Source organism: Solanum verrucosum, unplaced genomic scaffold (assembly GCF_900185275.1).
Source record: "Solanum verrucosum unplaced genomic scaffold, falcon-dt-bn FXZP01000285.1, whole genome shotgun sequence".
Classification (NCBI taxonomy): domain Eukaryota; kingdom Viridiplantae; phylum Streptophyta; class Magnoliopsida; order Solanales; family Solanaceae; genus Solanum; species Solanum verrucosum.
Window position 1 is genome coordinate 849592 of NW_026019934.1, and position 23346 is coordinate 872937.

Consider the following 23346-nt stretch of genomic DNA (forward strand, 5'->3'; position numbering starts at 1 on the left):
TAATGTTTGAATAAAGACATTGTTTTATTATGTCACATATCATATAAAAAAAGGTAAAATAATATTAGATGTAAGTAAGAGGAAAATTAGAAATAAAAAAGGAGGTAATATGACGATAACAAATTATAATTACATAATAATGAATTTAACACTATGAAATAATAAATTTTAATTCACTTTCAGACATAAATTATATTTAAAAAAAACAGGATAGAATACAATTTGTAACAACCATTCAAAAAAGTTGTAAAAAGGAAAGTGTGATCATACAATTTTGGCCATTTAAATCATTTCACTGAGGATTAATTAAAGGGAAATAATTAATATATGTTTAAACCAGCTCATTAGTGGCCCTCCTAATTACTATGGATCATAAGATATTAAGGTAAATTATGTTGGTAGGGCATTTACCTAATTCTGAAAACTCCCAACTGCTAGACAACATGTTTTTTCATTTAAAATTAAGAAAAGCTCAAAGGTCAAAAAGCATTTGGCTCATTAGTAAAAATTTATCCACATCAAATATAAATATAAAATATCTCTTACATATACATTTATATCCAAATCATGGTTAAACAACATGTATTTGTAATTGCTAAGATTAACCTGATTTGGTGTAAGAATTGCAAAATTTTGTGTGCGCCATCACTAAGGTTGTTCATATATTAAATTATAGCAGAATTGTGACAATAGACTAACACGAGCGGATCTAAGGTTACAGACACAATAAAGAGAATTTATTATGCTAAACAAGAAGCCACAAGAACTCATCTCAGCTTTCAGCTGTCTTTTCTGAGAAACTACTTACAACTTTTTCTTCTGATTATCCTCATCTGTACAATCCTCTTAAAGTGGAATGTGATCCAACATTTGAAGAATACAAGAATTACATGACAAAATAAGATTTGACACCAAATATACTGCTGCTAGTGCCATGTATTTTCAAACTGGATCTGTAGTTTCGTCGTAAACTAGCTGTTTCCGCCTTTCAACAGATCATTTGATCAAGCAACAAGACTTCGATTCTTCGAGTGATGAATAGTCTGAAAGCATTGGGAAGTTTCATTAAGATAGGTTATACTCTTTAAGCTTTTTGAAATGTGCGCGAAGAAACTCCATGTAGAAGCCGGACAAATCCCAAGAAACTGAGCTTTCCATCAGAGTGTCTAATCCAGTCCTGCAGAACTACATGAACTGGGACGGAAGGACTAAGCCCGAGCTCCTGTTTAAATAAACCAGATATGAAAATTAGTAAGTTTGAAGCTGAGAATCGCAAACACTAGTCAACCAAGAAGTTCAAGAAACGATTGGCAAATCATACTATAATCATACTTTTAACTTATTTCTGTACATGTTAATTTGGTTCTTTTTTACTTGAAGATGTCATAAGCAAATAACAATAATTCATGTAGGAACTTATTACTCTAACCTTTATGAATTAAATCTTATTGATGAACATAAAAATTCAGATGCTTGCCGATCATAGTTATAGTACTACTATTAGCATCATGATGAGAGAAGGGGGAGGAGGGAGAGTGTACCGAGGCAAGTTCCTCTATCATAATAGGTCTGTTCCCCTCCTTTTCAAAGAACTCATAGCCACGACGAGCATGTTGCTCCCAGCTTTCCATTCCCTCAAGCTGATGTACACTTATCGAAGCAGCACAGAATTCTTCAAAATCCAATTTTCTGTATTGAAGAGAGCTCACCTGCACAGGACATGAAAAAGTCTGTCAACAAAATTTGCCATCGTTTCATTATGTCTATCAGAATTGTAAGTATGAAGATCACCACTTCAACAAGATAGAACCAAAGGAGCTTCCTGAGAGGAAGCTTACCGTATTAACAAAGTCGAAAACCCTTGAATCCTTCATCGCATCGGTGGAGTTCTTCATCACAGCCTGCCGAATCATTAAACTAATCAGAAACAGTATACTGAGGAAAAAAAAACAAAAATGAACCTACAATCTCTTTAGTTTCTTTTTATTTTTTTCTGGAACAATGATGGTTGATGATAGAGAGCTTACCATTTTGAAGTTTGGTAGAGCTACAAGTCCACTTTTGCTTGGCCCTAATAGTGTAAACTGATCACGAAGATAAGCTAGTTGTGGTATAGTCAATGTCTTAGCAAGAGCCTGTTACAGTAGAAGCAAACGATAAATCATACAGCTAACAAATAAAGGGGCTAACATTTCTTTAGAAGTCAAAATAATTTCATTTGTCATATTGCTCCAAGGTTGTGTGACTATATGACGCTTATGACATCACATTTTTTGCTACTTATATACTATAATCTCTCGGTGACAGGAAAAATATGTTTCTGTATATATTTACAGGATGACAGAAATACTGAACAGGTTATATTAGAACCCTGCTGATCACATAATGCTCCCGTTGCTTTTGGGGGGAGGGGCGAGGAAAAGAGGTTGAAGAAACATAAGAGGAAGGGAACACAGAAGAATTTATCTGACCTTAGCACGCCTCGAAAGGCATGGCAGTACTTACAAGAAGTGGTCATATTAGATTTTTTGGCTAAATTATATGACTACTGAACTAAGCAAGTTTTACAAGAACAGATATACATACCCTTAAAGCAGTTTTTCTAAGAGAAGAAGAATACACATAAGCTTTTACAAGCTTATATACTATCATATCCAAAGGAATCTTCACGTCATGATGACCAGCCAACCAAGGATGACCTACAGAAGAAATGAGACAGGTTAAGAAATCTGTAATGCTGCTAAAGTCTGATACTGCAATAATAAACATAAATATGAAACAATAGAGGTAATGTGGTTAAATCAGGAAGTCATTAGGTGCATTCATATATGGTGATGACAAGTTCTGCTCGAGACAACACACAACAAGGACATTAAGGAACTTGAAACTGGTCTAGGTATGTCCTAATTCCAAAATTGTAAGGTCTACATTGTCAAGGAGACTTACTGAGAGCCTGAGCTGCAGTTAGCCTTTTGCGATAATCCTTATTCAGCAATCTTTTTACAAAGTCTACTGCATCAGAAGACAAAGAGGGCCAAGGGGATTCGTCAAAGTTTGGATCAGTTTTCAGGATGGCCCTAAATATACCAGACTCTGTCCGCGCCCAGAAAGGTCTGCTTCCACAAAGAAGAATATAGGCAATTACACCAATACTCCACATGTCAGCTTCTGTTCCATAAGATCTATGCAAAACCTCAGGTGCAACATAGTATGCACTTCCGACAATATCATTAAGCCTTTCATCTGCAAATATTTCCGTTAGTCAAACTATGGCATGCTGCAAGCACAAAATAAGAAATGATAAATGTTGTATGCATTAACTTTTACCTGGTTTTACATAATCAGAGAGACCAAAGTCAATGGCCTTTAAAGGAGAGTTCTCATCCTTAGAAACGAAAAGGAAATTCTGAATAGCACATAAGAACAACTGTCAATATAATGATCTTGGAAACCAAAGAAATATAGGAGCATACGAAACATAGAGTGAGATAGGAAAGAAATGACACTACATTTGTTTCACATATATGATGGGATTAGAAGAAACCCTGGAAATTTCCATTAGATACCGTAAGAAAATATGCAGACCATAACTAATTTCTTCAGTGGTCTGTCCAATACACAAACCTCCGAAAGCATTTTGATTTGGTTGAGCTGATTTGACTCTCTCAATACTTTACAGGGGCTTATGCAAAATTGTAATTGGGTTGTCAGAATTCATCATGTAATAATATGTTACCAAAATAACTCATGAATGATCTTTAAATCACCTAATTAGTTGGGCAGGATCCTAGGTATCCATAATGAAATTGCACATATAAAATGGAAAATCCAGGAATACTCGCTCCATCTACTGTAAACTGGTTGCACATGATTAATATATCAGTTATTAAGTTGAGAGTCATATAACTACTATGATGATGATGATGATGCCTTGAGTGTTTTATTTTGATACTTGAGGTTGTTAATCATGCTATTGTGGTTGCATTCGTGCACTTAATGTCCATCAACAAAATTTGTGCAAACTAGTAAACTTGACTCTATTCCTTAGGTTCATCCAGAAGTTCTAAACATAAGTAGAGTGTTCATTGCAAATGAATATTTGAGTATAATATGTAGATTAAAAAAAAACTCCATTACCTCAGGCTTTAGGTCGCGATGAACAACTCCTTGAAGATGACAGTACGAGACCACGCTTAGAAGTTGCACCATGACAGCTTTGGCATCGTCTTCCGAGTATTTCCCACCCCTTCAAAAGAAACTGGAGTCAGGAAATTCACATAGGAGAATACCGAGCATGCTAAGTTGAAAATATTTTTAGTACCCACCTTGCAAGTATCCGGTCCAGCAATTCTCCTCCTTTACATAACCTGAAGAAGATCTCACAAAGATAAGTACACACAAATGCAGAAAACATAAAAGACAAAAATGATAAACTAAAATAGATTTCTCTTATGATAACATGACAAGCCATGCAAACATTTGGAAGGACGTAGACCAAATAAGACAAATTCATTTATGTCAGAATGCTGAAGAATGACAAGTTACCCTGAAACACAACTAAAGACAGCATTAAGATTGACAATTTCAACTTACTCCATGACTATATAAACATTTTCCTCATCCTCATAGGCATCATAGAATTGAACCAGATTCCTATGTCCTGTTAAAGCACGCAATATTTTGACTTCTCTCCTTACATCCTCAATTGCAATTGCTGTAGTCATCTGCAAAAGATTCCTCAGTCTCATTAAACAAAGAAATAATACAATCAGGTGATACTGCTCTAGGCATGAAAATAACAGGATAGCATCAAGTAAATACAGTTGACAAGAAATGATTAGACGTGCTTCGAAGAAGCATCAAGATGTAAGTCAACCTTTACTTTTTTTTGATAGGTACGAAACTATACGACACAAATTTCAATACCAAATGTTCTGGACTGTCTACTAAAATCCACAGTAAGTTTCACTTTGGCCAAGGTCAATTTCTCATAATCCTGATGCTGGAATTTCCGACAAATCTATCTAGCACACTTGCCATCTGTTAGAGTTGGTTAGAGTCCCACATCGGCTAGAGAATGGACTGTGGTCCGCTTATATGGACTTGGACAATCCTCCGCTCATGAGCTAAATTTTGGAATTGAGTTAGCCCAAGTGTCATATCTACACACCATCCTTATCAACTATTTCTGGAACCAAAATTTGTTGGAAAAATGAAAACATCCACTATATTTCTGCAGAAAGACTGCAGTCATGACCTCATTCTAAGTCACCAAACACTTCGCACCTCAAAATACTATAGAATAAAAGGACATCTCAACCAGAAGAAACTACAATCAGCAGCAATGACAAATGAGGAATTGAACAAGATTCAGCATCCAAACCACATATAGAAACAAAAGTCTTACCTTTTTTTTTACAGGTCATATAGAATTAAAATTCATACTAATTGGGAAACAATAGGAAAATCTTAGTAGCTCAGTAACAATACCAACTATCTGAACTTTCACCTTGTTGGCGAGGGTTTGATTCCCCCACAAGTTCCCCACCTTGTGATCCCCTTCCCCTGCCCCTTAATTTAAGAAAAAATAATGGGATACAGCATAAAATGCAAACCTTTGATTTTGGGATAACTTTTACAGCTACATCATGCCCTTTCAAGCTCCCTCTTTTCCCCTTAGCTGCAGAAGTATAACCAAAATGCCCTCTTCCCACTTCTTCTCCAAGATCATAGTGACTATCAAAATTCTTTGAGTACCCAAAAATCTTATCCAATCCAATATCACATTCACTCCCTTCTGGAATTGTAGCTTCATTAGGTTTAATTGAGCCATGCCTTCTAGCAAGTAATGCCCTAATATGCTTAGCTGGTGATGGTGGTACACGTTTGAGAAATCTCAAAGGTGTTGAAGTCACACTAGAATTAGCAGGAGAGTTCTTGAATGCACTAGGCAAAGGACTTGGACTATAAAAAGGGAATTTTGGTGTTTTCCCAGTGTGGGAATTCAATTCTTGCTCATTATCAATGGGAATTATGGGATTTTCAGACAGGTTTTGTGGGGATTGAATAGGTTTTCCATGACAAAGTCCCATGGAATCAAGAACCCAATTTTCAGCACAGAAATCAGTTAATAGTTAAAAGAAGAACAGTAAAGTTAAGAACTTTTTTTACACAGAGAAAACACAGGGAACTAGACCATTACAAAGGGGGGAAAACAAGAGTAAATTCTCAAGAAACAGAAATACAAGAAAAGGAGGAATTCCCAGAAACCCAAACAGCTGAAGAAGTAAAAAAGTTACAATCTTGGAACTGCAAAACAAGAAAGATGAGATTTTTAAGCTTGAAACAGCAGAACCAAGAAGGGATCAACAAAGAATTAAGCTTAAGGTATTTAAGGTCCAAGACAATTTCTAGGAAAAAGAGCAAATCCCAAGAAAAAGGAATTAGACTTTGTGATCAAATGATCAATGCCAGATAGGCAACAACAACAACTATCAAGAATCAAAGATTTTACTAACAGGTTTTAGCTGAAGAAATGTAAAGAAATATAGGAGGTAGTGGGAAGTATGGAATCAAAGTAAAGCAAGGAAAAAAATATTTATTTATTTTTACCAAAGAGTGAAGAAGAATGATAAGAAGAGCAAAAAGTGAGAAAAAAGATGCTTAAGCAATAGCAGGAAGAAAAGAAAGGTAGAAGGGGGGAAAAGGAAAGAAGCTAAACCTCCTTTACTTGTCTAATTTCTCAACTTTTTCTTTATATTGTTTTTCCCTTTAGTTTTATTATAACATTGTTAATGTTTTTTTCTCCGTAATACATAATCAGACACTCAAATTTAGTTTTAGCTAGCAAGTAAAAATACTTGGATTATAAATATAGACATCTAGACAACTCAATTCATTTCTACGGGGTTAGTTGAATAATCTAACTTACAAAATAGTTATCTAGACACATAATGTGTCCACGAGACACTGTGAAAATGAGTTGGAGTGTTCAATAGTCAGTTAAGTTAATTCATCTCTACTGTGTCAGTTGAACAATCCAATTTACAAAATAACAATCTAGACGCCTATAAGTATCAGGTGTCCACGAGACACAAAGACAACTTTAAATTAAGTTGGAGTGCTTACTTGTCAGTTGAGACAAATTTAAGTGTTTGTTTGTGTATTAGGTTTTTTTTTTTTTTCATTTGCTTTGAGTGAAAATATTATTAATTGTTAATAATGTAAGTGGGGTTTGGGGGTTTGGATCCTTCCAGCCTGTCTTTAGAGAGAGAGAGAGTAAGTTGGAGAGAGAAGCATTTGTGTATTCTTATGTATGTGAACATTTGTGAACAACTATATATGCTAACCAATATTGTCTGTAAAGTTTTGAGGTTTGACTGCTATTATTTGGCTTTTAATTTTGATCTAACTTTGAAAAACTGTTGTATTTGTTACATTATCTTATTTCTCTTTTCACAATAGAACTGCAAAATATTTTGACTTCTTAAAACAGAAAAAATAATTAGTAGCATGAACATTTGCTCTTAAATTATCATTTTGTGAATTTGTCAATGAAGATTCCAACATTTTTCTCATAAGATACATTATAATAGTCGTGTTCAAATTAATTTATGTGCATTTAATTATATTATGAGAAATATGTAGGATACAAGGAGTTTTTAATATATTTGGTAAAGTTATTGTCATGTGGTCATGAGGTCATGCGTTTGAGCTGTGTAAATAACCTTTTGCAGTTTGCAGGATAAGAATGCATATAATAGACTATTTTTTCGTAGATATTGTGTATAGTAAGAACTTAGTGTACCGGTCTTTTTTCCTCTTCTATTAATCTTGTTGTTTCATAGTTTTACTCTTTTATAAAGTTCTGTTTTTTTCTTTTAATTACATGTTATGACTTTTATAATGCATTATACCTCAAGGAACAAAACATTAAACTAGAGAAAATGGAAATTTGCTTAAAAGAAGTCATTTTACAAGCCATTATGATTACTATTTGCTAATGTTAGAATTAGTTTTTTCCTATATTTGGTGAATATGAAACTATTAACATATTATTTTATTAAATGAATTTAAGACTAAGTCTCAACTAACAAAATTGATAGTTTGAACTCAGCATGTTAGGCTCATGAAATTTCAATTTGTAGGGAAAGGTGCTATTTTTAGTAGGTATAGCTACTTAATATTTATCAATTTTAATGAAGAGTTTTAATCATAAAATAAATAATACAGATGACTCAACCACTTCTGTTTGTTCAGCACACCTATATGTTTGTTTATTTGCCCATCTCAAAAAGATATTGTGCATGAGAGAATGAACATGCCATGCTTCACTTTTATGTTTTTTCAGATCGACTAATTTTAGTTTGCATTGAAAAGTCTCATTTTAAGGATATAATTTCTTTTCAAAAGCGACTCCATATTTTAAGTTCGAACTATAAAAAAAAAGTCATTTAAAAAAAAATAATTCACGAATTTTCAATAATACTCAAAAAAAATTATTTTTTTTACCATAAAATCCATATACTTATTTATAGTCTTGCCAATTTTTTTTGTGTGGCTTATTTTAGTTATTTACAAAAAGCAGTAGGCGTGTATAATCACATTCATGATAACGATAGTTTATGCCACGTACATGAATATAAATTAAAGTTTTAGGTATTTATTTATTATTGTAATTATGATTAATTAGAGTTTTAACTACAATTAGCAATTTGATGTTGATGATGACCAATATGTAGCATGATATTTCCTCATTGATTAGTTTATTTACAATGAAAAAAAGTTATCATTATGTCATTGCATGTAATATGTTGAATTTTTCTTGGATCATTTTGGCGCTATTAATTTTATATTATAATTATTGTGTATATGTCAACCTTTTTTTAGTCATTTTACTAAAAAGATATTCTTAACCATCACGTGTACAATTGAATAATATTTTTATCTTTTTAAATTTCTCAAAATTATATTTTACATGAATTTGTTTTTTAAATTGTCCAACATGTTGTCTTACTACAATCATGTTTATATGGCATAATAAAATCTTTCATTATTATATGTTTTCAAACTAACTCTTAGTAAATTATTACCTTTTTTGGTTGGTTTTATAATTGCTAAAACTGAATAAATAATCATAATAACAAAAAATAAACTAAAATAGAGGAGTGCCTCGATCATCAAGTGTTACTTCGAAAATTTAGTGCATCAAATTGTCTTTTTTCATTTTTACATATTTGGTTCATATCTCTAAAAATAAAATAAATATTCGTCTTAATTCATGTAGTACTCCCATTATTTTCTTCTTTCTTTCTTTTTTTACGAAAAAAAGTTGCAGAAATTTTGGTCCATATTATAATATTCTGAAATGGTCCAAGCTGTTATCACAATTTTTGTAGACATGGGCCACATAGCTAGTTACTAGCAGCAGTAATAATTGAAGAAAAATTGTAGCTGCATTTGTTTCACTTAAATTATCTTCTTCAATTGTTCAATTCAAGGTAAAATTATTTAAATGGAACTTATCGATCAGTGTAATTTCATAAGTGAGGTTTGAAAAAGATACGTAGGACATGCGCAAATCCTATTCTTATTTTTAATGGGATAGAGAGATTATTTTTGATAGACATTCGGATCGATAGAAAAGAAACAAAAGTATGATAGCAAGAAAATATAACAACAAAATAATACGATACCGAGCAAATGAAATAACATATAATAATAGTGATCTATTGATTTTGTTTGCGTGTTAACTACGTATAGTTTAATCGGATACTAATTAAATTTCTTTAAAATTGATTTTCATGTTATGCTATATTATATGTTGTTTGTAGTAATATTTTGCTATAACAATTTTTTAAAGTATCAAAACAAACGACAATTTGATTGTGATACATAATTAAATATGGCATTCAAATAATCCAACTTCCATCTGTTTTGATAAGATTTATTAAATGGACACTCAAGCTGGCCTTAATTATATTGTGGTGCTACCCTAATGGCTATAAAACTACCCTTATCAGTCTATTAAACAGCAGGGTTTAATTTTGGTTTTTGACTTTTAATTTTCTCTTTAAAGTCTTTGGTAATATTAAAATATACATAATTTTTCTGACTGATAATAACATCATCTTAAGATATTTTGATCATTTATTGTATTCAAAGTTACGTTATTATATTCATACGAATTTGTAACTTAAAGCGCTATATTCACCTCAGAATCAATATTTGAAGTACTTGTCATAAATTATAGTATTATACCTCTATTATTATTATTATTGGAAAAAGTAAACGATTAATGAGTGAACTAAAAAGGAAGAATATTATTACTATTAGTATATGAGTATAAAACAATAAGTAATGTCCTCCTATATATTGCACCTCAATATATCCATGCCTTGTAATGACAGCCCATATCAAGAGAAGAGAAGAAAATATTATATTATTAAACATCCACCTTAAAAAAATAAAAACTAGATGAGGTAGGACCACAAGTGTAGACTAGTTTAATAATTGTGCTACAAACATCAAAATTTTGCACCCCTAATTCCACTATTTCCTCCTTAATCAACTCATTAGTGGAGTTCATAGGGGAAATTATGGCAATATCTTGTGAACTTTTCTCAATTGTTGGAAGTTTGATAGTCAGAATTATTCGATATATGTGTTAGTTGAACAACAATAAAAGTTCGCTCAAATGATTTTGTGCAATGAGATATGTTTGATGAATTTTTATTTTTTTAATACCGTACAATAGTAATTAATTAATGTATTAACAAAACGAGCAAAAAAGTGAGACTTTGTAGTCTAGTTATTTATTAAAAAATAGACCAAAAATTTAAGTTGCGTGAATTTTTTACTTTAAAATTTTTAAAACAATATCTATACCGAATTCTCTAAAAATACTTTATTTTTGGAGAATTCAACATGCATTCACTGATATTTTTAAAAATTCGAACAATATAGCTAATTAAAGATATAAATAATCTTCTAATATTCTTAGCCCACAATTAGTTGGTTTATCTTTATGATATGATAAGAACCAATATATATATATCTGAGGAGATATATGTGGTGAAAAAAAATTATGAGATAAAACATACTCCTACTAATAAAATAATATGAAAATTGACAAGCCAATAATATTACGACACAAGTTCATTTGATGTCCTTTTATTCAACTAATAAAAATTGGCTCATTGATAGGTAAGTCCCAACTGCCAAAAAGATTTTAGTACACTTCCCTAGATTACTTCTACTCACACTGCTATATACTCCCTCCGTCCCTTTTTAGTTGTCCACTTTAGAAATGGCACACATATTAAGACAACAATGATTAGCACAGTGAAGTTACAATTTTACCCTTATGACAACTTTTCACTTCAAAATTACAACCACTTATTTGAATTCAAGTGAAATAAATTGGAGGGAAACAACATACACTTTTACAATTTTCAAGAAGTGTAAATAAGGGTATAATAGGAAAAAATTTGTTGTCCTTTCTTGATTTGTCAAAATGGACAACTAAATAGGGACAACTAAAAAAGGAAATATGGACAAGTAAATAGGGACGGAGGGAGTACTGTATATCCACTAAATACTTGTATTTATATCAAATTTAAAAATACAACTTTAGCATTTAAATAAATGAATATATAGTAGTTAAAAATTAAATGAAAATACATATAGTATGTCAACGTAAAATTTAGGTGTATATTGAATAAAACTCGTCAAATTTAGTGAGGTTTTGATCTATTCAACCTTATTATTATTTTTACACTGGGTTTATAGGAGGAGATTACAAGGGAGAATTAGATTTTCATCAACAAGGTGAAAAAACATTGTCAATCGATTGATCAACTACTAATATTTTAAATAATGATTAATTAAAATGACGGTATAAAAATGATATATATATTATATTATATTATATATTTTTTCTAATAGGAAAAATGGAAATAAGTAATAAAAGCTTTGAAGGATAAGCTGACGTTTATGGCATCCATGGTGCTCCAAAAAGTGTGTTCTTTAAAGAGTTATATGCATTACAGAATTTATTCCTTATATTCAAATTGATTTTTTTCCGAATAATCGAATCAATCTTTTTTTTAAAAAGGAATTTTACAAGTAACACATTCAAAGATAAGTATTATCTTATGACGTCCATGATCGAGGAGGACCTACATCTGACGAGGATAGTAACGAAGAAGGACTGACAGCCGACAGAAATTCTAGATTATTAAGTTTTCAAAGACGAATTTCATATCAAAATAAGAAGAAAAAAGTAAGAAACTTAACAATATGCGTGTTTGGCATCAATGATGATGTAGCATCAAAGACAAATTTATTGCATTAATAAGCGGACAATACGTTTCATGGTTTTGAACCGTCACACATTTTGTATTATGTTTGACACAAAGCCAGCTTTTGAATAATGAGATACATATGACATCATCTAAACATCATAATTGATAATTCCACCTTAACATATAATAACACTATTTTTTATATGAAGTTCCAAACTAATAAAAATTATAAATGGAAGGAAAATGATGAGTTAGTGGAAGGAAAAATAAAAAAGTGAGGGTCGGTGTTTGGCACACTACATTTCATAAATTATAAAGTCTATGATTTTATGAGGGAATTTTAAAAACATAATAATATAAATGGATAAATATAATCATTCACATATATACCACGTTCCATCTTTTAATTATTAATGGAAGAATAAATATGGGACAAACATATTTGACTTTTTATTTCACTTGCAATCATGCCAATGTCAAAGAGGCAAAAGTTTTTATTTCCTTAAATTTTTCTTCCTTTTTTCCTTTGTCACTTTTTCATAAACCAAATATAATTGCTAAAAAGAAGTTCATATGGTTTGACTCAAAACATGAACCCAAAAATATAATTAATAAGATTTAGTGGTGGATTGAATAAAATGTGGGAAAAAACATTGGAGAGAATATATATTAACTTCTTCCTCTTTCTTTCAATATTCATATTGAAGTCGACTACATCCAAAATTACGTTGAAAAGTTTTATATTTAAAATAAAACACTCTCTAATAGATAGATTTATCCATATACTATAGGCTCAAATTTGAAAACCTCCTATTAAGCATATACCACAACGAACTATAGTTGGTGATTAGAATATTATTTTTTGATATTCCATCCGATGGTTGGTACTTGTTTTAGGATTCAACTAATTAGAATTCGCAATAGAAAATTTCAATTTTGGAGAGGGATAAATTGTTTTCTATCAAAGGCGACTTTACATTTAGAACTCGAACTCCAAAACCTCTAATTTATAAGAATGAATAAATACCTATCACTCTACCACAAACATTCGATGGTGATAAGAGAACATTAATTATACCTTACTATTATATGGTTTGCATAAATCAGTGGATAAGATTATAAATAAAATTTGGCCCCTCTCTTGAAGCATTAGAAAAAGACACAGTGCTTACTTTTTATTTTCTTTTCATATACATCATGATTCTTGAGTTTATTATGCGATGTATATACAAAAAGGAAGAAAAAAAAACACAATTTTTTTCACAAGACACTTTTTTTTTTTGCCAAAAAAAAAGAAGTCAATTCCCTAAATAAAAGGGAAAAAGCAAACTAGGAATTGTTTGGACCCCCTACCCCCTCTTTTACATAGTGGAGATTGTACAAGGACAACAAAAAAAGAAATTCTTATTCTTTGATTCCCTTTCCTCCACCATATCTTTTTCTTTTACAACAAAAATCGAATAAAGTTATTAGATAAATAAATAAAGTTCCTATAACAAATATTCTCACGAATAAAAGATGACAAAAAAAGTAACTCTATTTTTTATTTTTACCAAGTTGATGCAAAATTGTTGGAAAATAATTAAAAGATTGGTAGTTTAAGAAAAATAAACATTGCTCAAAGAAATCGTGCTAAGAAAAGCTGCTTTTGTCACTTTTCTATGCAATGTGATTGTTGAATATGATTAAACTTATATTTTTGCTACTCATACAAAGTTTTATAAATTTATCACTATCATATTATGAAATCAAATCGTTGTCTTGGATTTCAAAATTTTAAAACTACTTTGTTAACTTAGTCCCTAACTCTCGTTGAATTTTTTTTAAGAAATTAATATCCAAATCCACCGTAAAAATTGAATACGTATTCTTAACTATTATTCTTGTTGTAAAGAAAAAACTAATTCAAACATCTTTCTTTTAAGAAAGTCGATTCTCGTTCTTTGGATCAACCTATAGCCTAATAAAACTGAATTTTCACTTATTTTTTACTTATATCAAGATTAAATAAAAAGAAATGCTTTTTTCATATTTTCTTTGTGAGATCGATAGTTAACTGTTGGAATAAAAAGACATTGTATATGGAATAATAAAAAATTATGGATACAAATGTGTCTATTCGGGGGGGGGGGGGGGGGGGGTGTGTCTAGTGTATTTGGACGATCATGTGGAAATTCTTGATTAGGAAGAAAGAGTTAAAACGATTTGGTCAAAGTTTAGTAGATAATGTACATGAGAATCCAACGATTGATTAAGAGAAAAACATTTACAAAACTTATTCCTTAAAATTTATTTTCAAAATTTAAATTTACGGACAATCTCTTACTCTATTATTCTTGTTCGGGGTAATACCTTACGAACATAAATATTAGAGTAGATATCTAGAAAATATATAGAATATTAATATGTAAGAAATTCTTCTTCGTAGATAAATGTGTTTTGAAAGATTCTTAAATGTGATAATTTGCTATATGGTTATTAATAATGTTATGCATGAATACTTGTTTTAACAAAGTATTTTTTTATATAATATATATATAGCTTAATTACCACTATATTTTTATCTCGGATAAACAATACACAAATTTTCACTTCATTTAATCCAAGTATAGTATCATTTAATATTGCCAATCAAATGTTGCGTTAATTACGCAACCAACAATTACAAACAGGAATTTTTTTCGTCCAAATTAATTACAGATCGATTTCTCCCGCAATGAAGAAAGAATTCGGATGAGAATTCGAATTTAATTTATTCTTGCTACAGATACTAAATTTTTTTTATCTATATTATTTTCCAATTATGTGATGAATCAAATATTATATTATCTTATGTGAGATTTTATGTTGTGTAATTAATAATTCCAACATCAAATGACCCCTAAATTAAGAACACAAATAATCATTAGATTGTTAATTTTGCCACCTCCTCTTTTCTAATTATATTGATGAGTATATATATTGTTAGGTGACCCACTATGTGGTCAGTTTTCACTATGTTGATATTCTTGACCAAAATAAATAAAAATAAAAGGCCTTGACCAAAGAAGTGTGTGGGGTCCACCCATTTTGAGGCTTTCATAATTGAAAAATTGAAAATTATCTCTTGGGGGTCCACATGCCACCCAATGGGAATAAGAGTTTAATGCATGTCTCTATTAATTCTATTTTATTAGTAATAATAATAATAATATAACTCTTCACTATTATTGAACAAAATAAAATATGAGTACTTGATAAATTATATAAATGGCTTGAAAGTACATGAAAATGTTCTATTTTTGAAGAATTTCAAACTTTGAAGCTCAATGTAATCAATTTTGAAAAGTAGAATCACCATAAAGATAAAGATATTTTCTTCCTTAATTAAAAGTTTAGAATTTAAACTTTCAATATAAAAAAAACGCTGGCAATGAATATTTCACCCTTTAATAGATTTTACAATGTGAAAATTTAAAATAATTGAAATTTATTACAAGTATCAAGCATCGAATACGAAAATTTCATTATTTTATGATTATTATTTTTTATTGAAATGAGGAATATAACAGAGACAAATGTAGAAAAATGGGGTGTTTCTCTTATCATTGGTTCTTACAATTTGACTATCTTGTAGATTAGAGATTCTATGTGTCAGAACCTAAAAAATACACCTTTGTTCTTCACTTATTAATTGCCACTATAAAATTTATTTTATTTTTATATATAATAATTATATATATCTCATTATTGTTAAAAAGCACCTTTAACTTGGTGAAAGGAAGCATCTTATGCACCTAAATGATTCCAAAACCTTGACCAAACACTAAAATGATTGAAGAAATGAAAAAAGAAAACCCTTTAGAATATTTAACTTCACAATATGTGCTAATTAGATAACTAGATAAGCCTTCATAATTTTAGTTTTGCATACATAATTACATGCAAATATATTTCCTTGGTTTTTTATATTCCTATAGTCATTTCTGGAGTCGACATTCACAATACATTTTTTTCATTCTCAAAAATTCGAACATGAAACATCTAGTTGAGAATAGAGGAATCCTAATCATTCATCACAACCCATATTAGTCATATAAGCATATATGCACACATGACACTTATATGTCTAATCCATACTAAATTTGGATTAACGCTTAAATTTTATTTGGGGTAGAGCAATTAATTTAGATTTCACAAATTAAATAAGCTTATTTTATTAATTCAAGCTAATTAAGGTTCAATTCATTTGAAGGTCCAAGATTATGTCATGTATTTAGTGACATGATATTTCAAACAAACTCACAACGAACAAGATAATTTCACGTGTTCAAATAATACATCAATCCTCAATTAAATTAAAGACCAATCAAAGGCAGCCAAATCTCCAAAATGACATATTTTATCCAATTATACTACCTTGTCACATAATTCTTGTGATAGAATTGATGAGTAACATGAGCTAACCAAAACCAACAAATAGAGTTCATATGTAATGGGACTACTTACCCCCCAACAACTACAACTATGGTAATATATCATTTTTTTTGGTTCATTTGGCGAAGACATTCTCAAGCACATGGACTCAATATCAACAATATAGTTCGAGCTATCATTAGAGTTCTTCTAGAAGATTAATGTGAAACGATGTTGCTTCAACTTTGAAATCACTAAGAATTCTAGAGAATAGAATCGATGGAATACATAAAATGATACTCACAAAGATTCATCAACAAAATGACTTTTTTTCTTCATATACATCGTATTCTTTTTTTTTTTTTGCAACAAATTTATCATTTTCACAAAACATAAACAACAACCACAAATAAATTATGAGGAAAAAGAGATATTATTAATTAATTTTTGTGAGTACAACTCTATTTTAAATTAATTAGGCAGACATAAATTGTAATTTTTCAAGTGTACTTTCTCAAAGAACTTGACAAAAAATACTTTTTAAAATGAAGTTATTTTTTGAAGTTTCGCCAAACCGACTATAATGTTTCAAAAAGAATCAAGTGAGAAATTGTTGAGTCCCAATTCACATTAATAATGGTTCTGTTTTTCTATTTTTGGTTGGGCTTGTTTGTTCAGTGTACGGCTAACTTCAACCCAATGGGCTTCCATTGGGCTTCTTTATACTCTCTCGATTTCCTCGATGAATTTTGATTTTAATCCTTGTAATATAAGTTTTGATACATGTAATTTTCAATTAATTAAAATTTGTATCTTTTTTTTTATCTTTATGTTGGAAATACGTGACATCTTCCTTAAATAATGGTGCAACAATGCAAATTTAAAATGATACATCGTCGATAAGAGAATGGCTTAGCATTTAATAATTCGTTAAATTTGTTCTAATTCACAATTCGAGGGATAAAAAATACACATCTATCGATTAAAAGTCAAATATACTTAATCAAAAATCACAAGCATCAAAATTAGAACTTGTCACCAATGGGTGGGTGTAAGAAGATCCACTTGAGTAAGATTTTATAGGCCCAATTTCATCAATGTGGACCCATTGGTTATAGAGAAGTTTGGACCTATTGATATATACTAATAATGGGCCTTCCCATTTAGACTGCAACAACATAAACTCTTTTGATATTGCTAGTAAGCTTTTCTTTTCCCCTTTCCCATTTTAAATTAGTGAAAATCATGTTGTCTTTTGATATTTTTAATAAAGTTGGAGGTAGTGGGATAGAGCGAATTGAAATTACTCTCATCGATACCACTAGATCATAATTCTTTGACTCGAAAAGAGCTTATTTGTTTTAGAAACATGTGAAAATAACTTTTTGCACTTCAGTATACGTACGAAACAACTAATGCTTTTGAACAATATTTTTTGTAGTGACATATCTCATATGTGCTCATAATATTCATTGAAATATCTCAAAAAAATAAATCAATTTCTTAAACCTTATATCAAGTCAAAATCAGACAGATAAACTAAAACAAAAAATACACCAAAAACACATCTCCTAATTAACATGTATACTAAATTATCGAAATCTAATATGAATATCGAATATTGATATATTATCATCGAAATTTAATATGAATATCGAATACCAAACAAGTAAGTGAGTAGATGTATAGGGAACAGAAAGTAGCACGCATTGAGAAGGTGTCAGAAAAAAGAATGGAGAATTAGGAGACATTCATTCATTCAAAACAACGTAAGTAATAATTGTCTTTTCACAGTAAAAGTGGGCCGACAAGCAGCACGCCTCAGCCGGCACTACACAATGCGCCATACAAACAAAACTTACTGTTTTCAATAACTCATAATGTTTTTTTTTTTACTTTTTCGTCTTAAATTATTAATTGTGATTTTTAAAAATAAAAATTTAAATTTATTTGTTTTTTAAAAATTTTTAAAATAATCGTGATTAAACTGTATTATTAATTGTTGTATAGTTTTTTGCCAACAAAAATGTTTTTCACTGTTTAAGAATCTAACATTGATATATTCCCAAAAGAATGTTTGTTCTCGTGAGCTTTTGTGTGGGAACTAAAATCGCATGCTGTCTACCTAGATTCTTTAACATTTGCTACTTCAAAAATTTAACAAAAATATAAAAGGAAAATGTTAAATAGCCAGAAAATTTAGTCAGAATTGGGACAGAAAATTAAAAGAAACTATAATGTTTTTTTTTAATTTTAAAATAAACTAATATTTTTTTTTTCATTTTTTAGTTAAAATGTATTAAGGTTAAAAGGGTAAAAATGTTTTAAAAGATAAAATAACATAGATAAAATATCATTTTGGCCAAATACTGGCCAAATTTTCTGGCCAAAAAGATTTTTCCAATATAAAAAGTAATTCAGACTTGCATTTGTGATATTTTTAAAAATTTAAGCTTTTAAATAAGATGATTCTTACACGTCCATTAGAGCGCTTTAACATATCGAGTTGATTGGGATAAAAAAAGTCCTTTGTAATTGATGGAGATTTGATAAGTTAAAAGAGTTTACGTTTTATATATGGTTAGTGTAAACAATTTCCACACCATTAGTGTATTATAATCTTTAATTTTTCAGTAAGGATGGGATCACATTATAATCATTGAAATAAATGAATTATATAATCTCACACATGATTTGAGGTACATAACAAACTTTTCAACAATGAAACATATAACAAATGGCAAGATTTAATTATCTCCTTGCAGATCATCAATCATAGTTATATTAAGTGAAACGATTACTTACATTATTTGTTATTGAACAAAACCCTAACTAGTTACTATTACAGGCAAACACAAATCATGTCACGTTCACACAAAAGTATCAATGACTGATTTAATAACTTTACTACTTTTGGTCTTTTGGACCTTCCACTAGTACCTCATGACTGATTTCACAGATCGAACTGGTAACCTATAATTCCCACAATTAAAGAAGGTACAATTTAAAGTTGCTCCAAAGCTCCAATATTTCAACAAAGCATGCATGGAAAAGTTATACATATTATACCCTAGTAATTTCTTGTTCCTTGACCTAATACTCTTCGTCTTTTACCTCGTTCACCAGTACCATAACTCGAACGTTGAACTATAGACCTCAAAGCATCTCTCAAGAACAACAACGACGATTCATCATGATCAGTATTGTTATTATTACTCTCCTTATGATCAACAGCTAATACAATCACATTACGAATTCTCCCTCCTAACGTGACCATTTCCGCTCTTATAGGACTCAATCCGAGTGATTTTAGGGTTTCAATTAGGTCAGGGATGAGATCAAATCGATCCTCACAACAAAGAGAGGCCTTAATGAGTAATCTTCCATCAGCTAAACAATCATTTGATGATAACACACTGATTTCATCAGTTTCTGAAGGGAATAATAAGTTTGTTTCACTTTGCATAATTTGTGAAGTTTGTTCTTTGAGTTCCCTCACACGTTGAACAACTTTGGCTAGTAATGAAGCTTTATCTAACTGTAAAATGAAGAAAAAAAATGAGTTTAAGTTATATACATCGATAAGGACGATGTAAAAGGAATTAATCACAAATGATTTTATTGAAAGGGTAATAATATGTTATAACAAATTAAGTTATGTATCGATCATATAAAAATTCATTATACTGATAGTCAGAGCAAAACAAAAAAGTCATTCAAAAAGAAAGAAAATAAGAACAAAAGAGAAATGCCATTTTATTGTTTTTTGGTGGAAAAAGTGAAACTACTTTCCCAATATATCTAATTTATGTACTTCAGACCTAGAAGGAAGTTTGAATATTCTTTTTCAGTGTTTTCTACTAAATAAGAATCTCGAATATAAAATTTTTTAAATAAAAAGAAGAATAAGAAAACAGATATAATCATGCTTTTATTCTTCTTCATAATAACCACAAATCTTGAGATGTAGACTTAATTCGAAATTAAATTAGATGTATAGAATCGAAGGAAACTATTGTAAAGGAATAAACTTATTTATAACATGTAGTAATTTCTTTATCATAAAAATTATTGCCCCAAAAAATAAATAAAATGAAGCTAAAACAAGCAGTTTTTTTTTTTTTTGAAATTATCAATTGAAATATATCAAATATATAACTAGATCAATTTATTTACTTTTTCTGAATTTTTTTAAAAAAAATCATGTTTCATTCAATCTTCCACCAAATTTAGTACAGTAATAAAAAAAGAATAGGAAATACACATTAAGAATAAAAATTAACAATGGGCACAACTTAATAATTATGTGGCTAAGCAGACAAATCTAGTTGTTGATTAATTCTATTCAATAATCAATTAGTATGAATTAAGTATCAAATAATCTTGTTACATATATACATACAAGTTAATTTAACAACAAATTAACGATGAATTTCATAGCGACAAGAAATTACCTTAGAATTGCAAGAAAGTAGGGTTCTGAGGCTATGAAGATGAGAATTAATCCTTTGTCTTCTTCTTCTTTCAGCTTCTTTATGATTCTTAGCTCTAGCTTCTGGACTATTATTATTATTATTATTACTCTCTATAGTTTCTTGAAATTCCACAGGATGATGATGAGGGTAAAATGGGGAAGAGCTACAAAAACTTTTAATAGCTTCAATATCAAAACCATAATAATCTCCCATCATATTATTATCACTTGATGATGATTTATTTTTGGAGAAATAATTGCAAGATTCCAAGTTTTCTTGAAAGTCTTGTTGTTGTTGCATGTTGAGGGGTTTGTGTTTGTCTTCTAAAGAGAGAGCTTTTTGGGGGTGGGAATTTTAGAGTATAGTGGAAATGATTGGATAAGAAATATGATCATGTATTCTAGGTTTTCATAAGACTTTTCTTCTTTTCAGAGCTCGAAGCCTAATTTTAAATTTATGAGTTCTGAATATAATTATTTTTTAAAATAAATAAATTGTTATTTTCAAATACAATTACAAAGGTTTGTACAAAAATTACTAGCTAATAGGTTCTGTCGAATCATGAGTAGAAAAAAATTGTAATCGCTATTCTATCAATCTTATGTATCAAGATATTTTTAAACTCGTGATTTTTTTAAAGATGTCATATGAAATATTGAAATTAAGAAGTATATTAAATATATAAGTTAATATTTTTTATAATTAGATTAAAAAAATAATGAAGATAAATTGAGATTGAAAAAAAAAAATAGCCTTTTGGTTGTTTGTTCTTTTAGGTTGAGTTGTGGTCACATGAAATGATGATATGAAAGCCACGCGGTTTTTTATTTTATTTGAAAAGAATACTTTTTTATCTTTTTTAGTTTGACCAACAAAGAGATAAAGACTCCTTGATTGATTAACCAAAGAAGTGTGCAATTTTATTTGGGAAAGTTTAGAATTAACTTATATTGTAAAAAAATGATTTGATTTCTATGTATCGATGGTGTGAGAAGATAAATTTTATATAATAGACAATTGCATGTAAAATTTCTTGATAATTTAGTAATAATTGTAGGTAAATCTTGCAATCTTACATGTTAAAGTTTACTACAAGAGAAAATCTTTGTATTGTTAATGTACCTAACTTAAATTCTATTGTGTTTGAAATTTGTTTGTTCTATCGTCTAGAACATTTTAATTTCGGATGAAAACTTATCAAGTCAAGTAACTCAAAAATATCCAAACGTCTTATATACAATGGACTTCAGATGAAATATTTCATATAAACTACATATATTGTAAGCAATAAATTTGTTTGTGCGAACAATGTCTATCAAAGGGGATGAGTATATATGCATCTGAAGTTAGTAATTTAGACACATATATTTTCAACTTCTAAGTCTAAAGTTGATTTTAAATAAGTTAATATATTTAACTATGCCTTAAAACTCTAATCCTCAAATTGGCTATTTTGTGTACTTGTCCCTTATTCTAACTACTATTCGGCTATACTACAAAATGTGCATAAATAAATCTTTAACAACAAGCTTCAATTTGGGCCTTTAAACTTGGGCCTGAATCCCATAGCCCTATCCCCAACAGCTCCCACCCCCACCCCCCCAAAAAAAGAAAAGGATAAATTACTTAGAGCAACTTTCACATATAGCAAACATAAAAATCATATTTATATGTTATAACTATAGTTTGCATAATTGTGCTCCATAGCAAATTTTATGTTTGCTATGGAGTATTGATTTGTATAATTCGCTAGATACATCCAATTTTATACAAATTGTTCAGTTTTGTATAAATTTATTTATACATTGTAATTCATATAATAAGATCTGTATTTGTATAATTATTAAGTGTATAGGACGAAAATATATGTATTTGTATTTGTATATACACCTTTCTCTCGCTTTATACAAACACAAACACATTTTATACATTTGTATACCGAATGAGTAATTGTATACCGAAAATGACTAGTTGTATACCGAACCAGATGGCAAAAAAATGGGATGTTTGCTGCGAATTACAAATAAAATAAACTATGGCTATAACATTTAATTTGAATTAATAGTTTGCTATTTCATACAATTTTCCCAATTACTTAACTACACTCCTTTACTTACCTTAATATCCATTTATCCCTACTTATTTCAAAAATTTCAAAAATCCCTTATTTA

General features: G+C 29.6%; 2 protein-coding genes across 2 annotated transcripts; both read right to left on the minus strand.

Annotated features, from left to right (window-relative positions):
* Positions 1-750: 750 nt before the first annotated feature.
* On the minus strand, positions 751-6731 carry LOC125834474 (CDPK-related kinase 1-like). The gene is made up of 11 exons (XM_049513622.1): positions 5616-6731; positions 4594-4724; positions 4326-4367; positions 4138-4246; positions 3328-3406; positions 2947-3243; positions 2587-2699; positions 2028-2135; positions 1839-1901; positions 1542-1709; positions 751-1222 (listed from the first exon to the last, which is right to left on the minus strand). Exons 1-11 carry the CDS (start codon positions 6090-6092, stop codon positions 1085-1087), a joined length of 1725 nt encoding a protein of 574 aa, XP_049369579.1. The 5' UTR covers positions 6093-6731; the 3' UTR covers positions 751-1084.
* A 13039-nt stretch (positions 6732-19770) lies between these two features.
* LOC125834567 (transcription factor bHLH106-like) lies at positions 19771-21558 on the minus strand. The gene is made up of 2 exons (XM_049513711.1): positions 21155-21558; positions 19771-20238 (listed from the first exon to the last, which is right to left on the minus strand). Exons 1-2 carry the CDS (start codon positions 21473-21475, stop codon positions 19771-19773), a joined length of 789 nt encoding a protein of 262 aa, XP_049369668.1. The 5' UTR covers positions 21476-21558.
* Positions 21559-23346: the final 1788 nt, after the last annotated feature.

Coding starts and splice junctions, on each gene's coding strand:
- LOC125834474 (XM_049513622.1), bottom strand. CDS start 6,092: ATGGGACTTTGTCATGGAAAACCTATTCAATCCCCACAAAACCTGTCT. Junction 4,247..4,325: donor CTGGACCGGATACTTGCAAG/GTGGGTACTAAA, acceptor TTTCTTTTGAAG/GGGTGGGAAATACTCGGAAG. Junction 1,710..1,838: donor TTTTCGACTTTGTTAATACG/GTAAGCTTCCTC, acceptor TGTCCTGTGCAG/GTGAGCTCTCTTCAATACAG.
- LOC125834567 (XM_049513711.1), bottom strand. CDS start 21,475: ATGCAACAACAACAAGACTTTCAAGAAAACTTGGAATCTTGCAATTAT. Junction 20,239..21,154: donor TACTTTCTTGCAATTCTAAG/GTAATTTCTTGT, acceptor TTCATTTTACAG/TTAGATAAAGCTTCATTACT.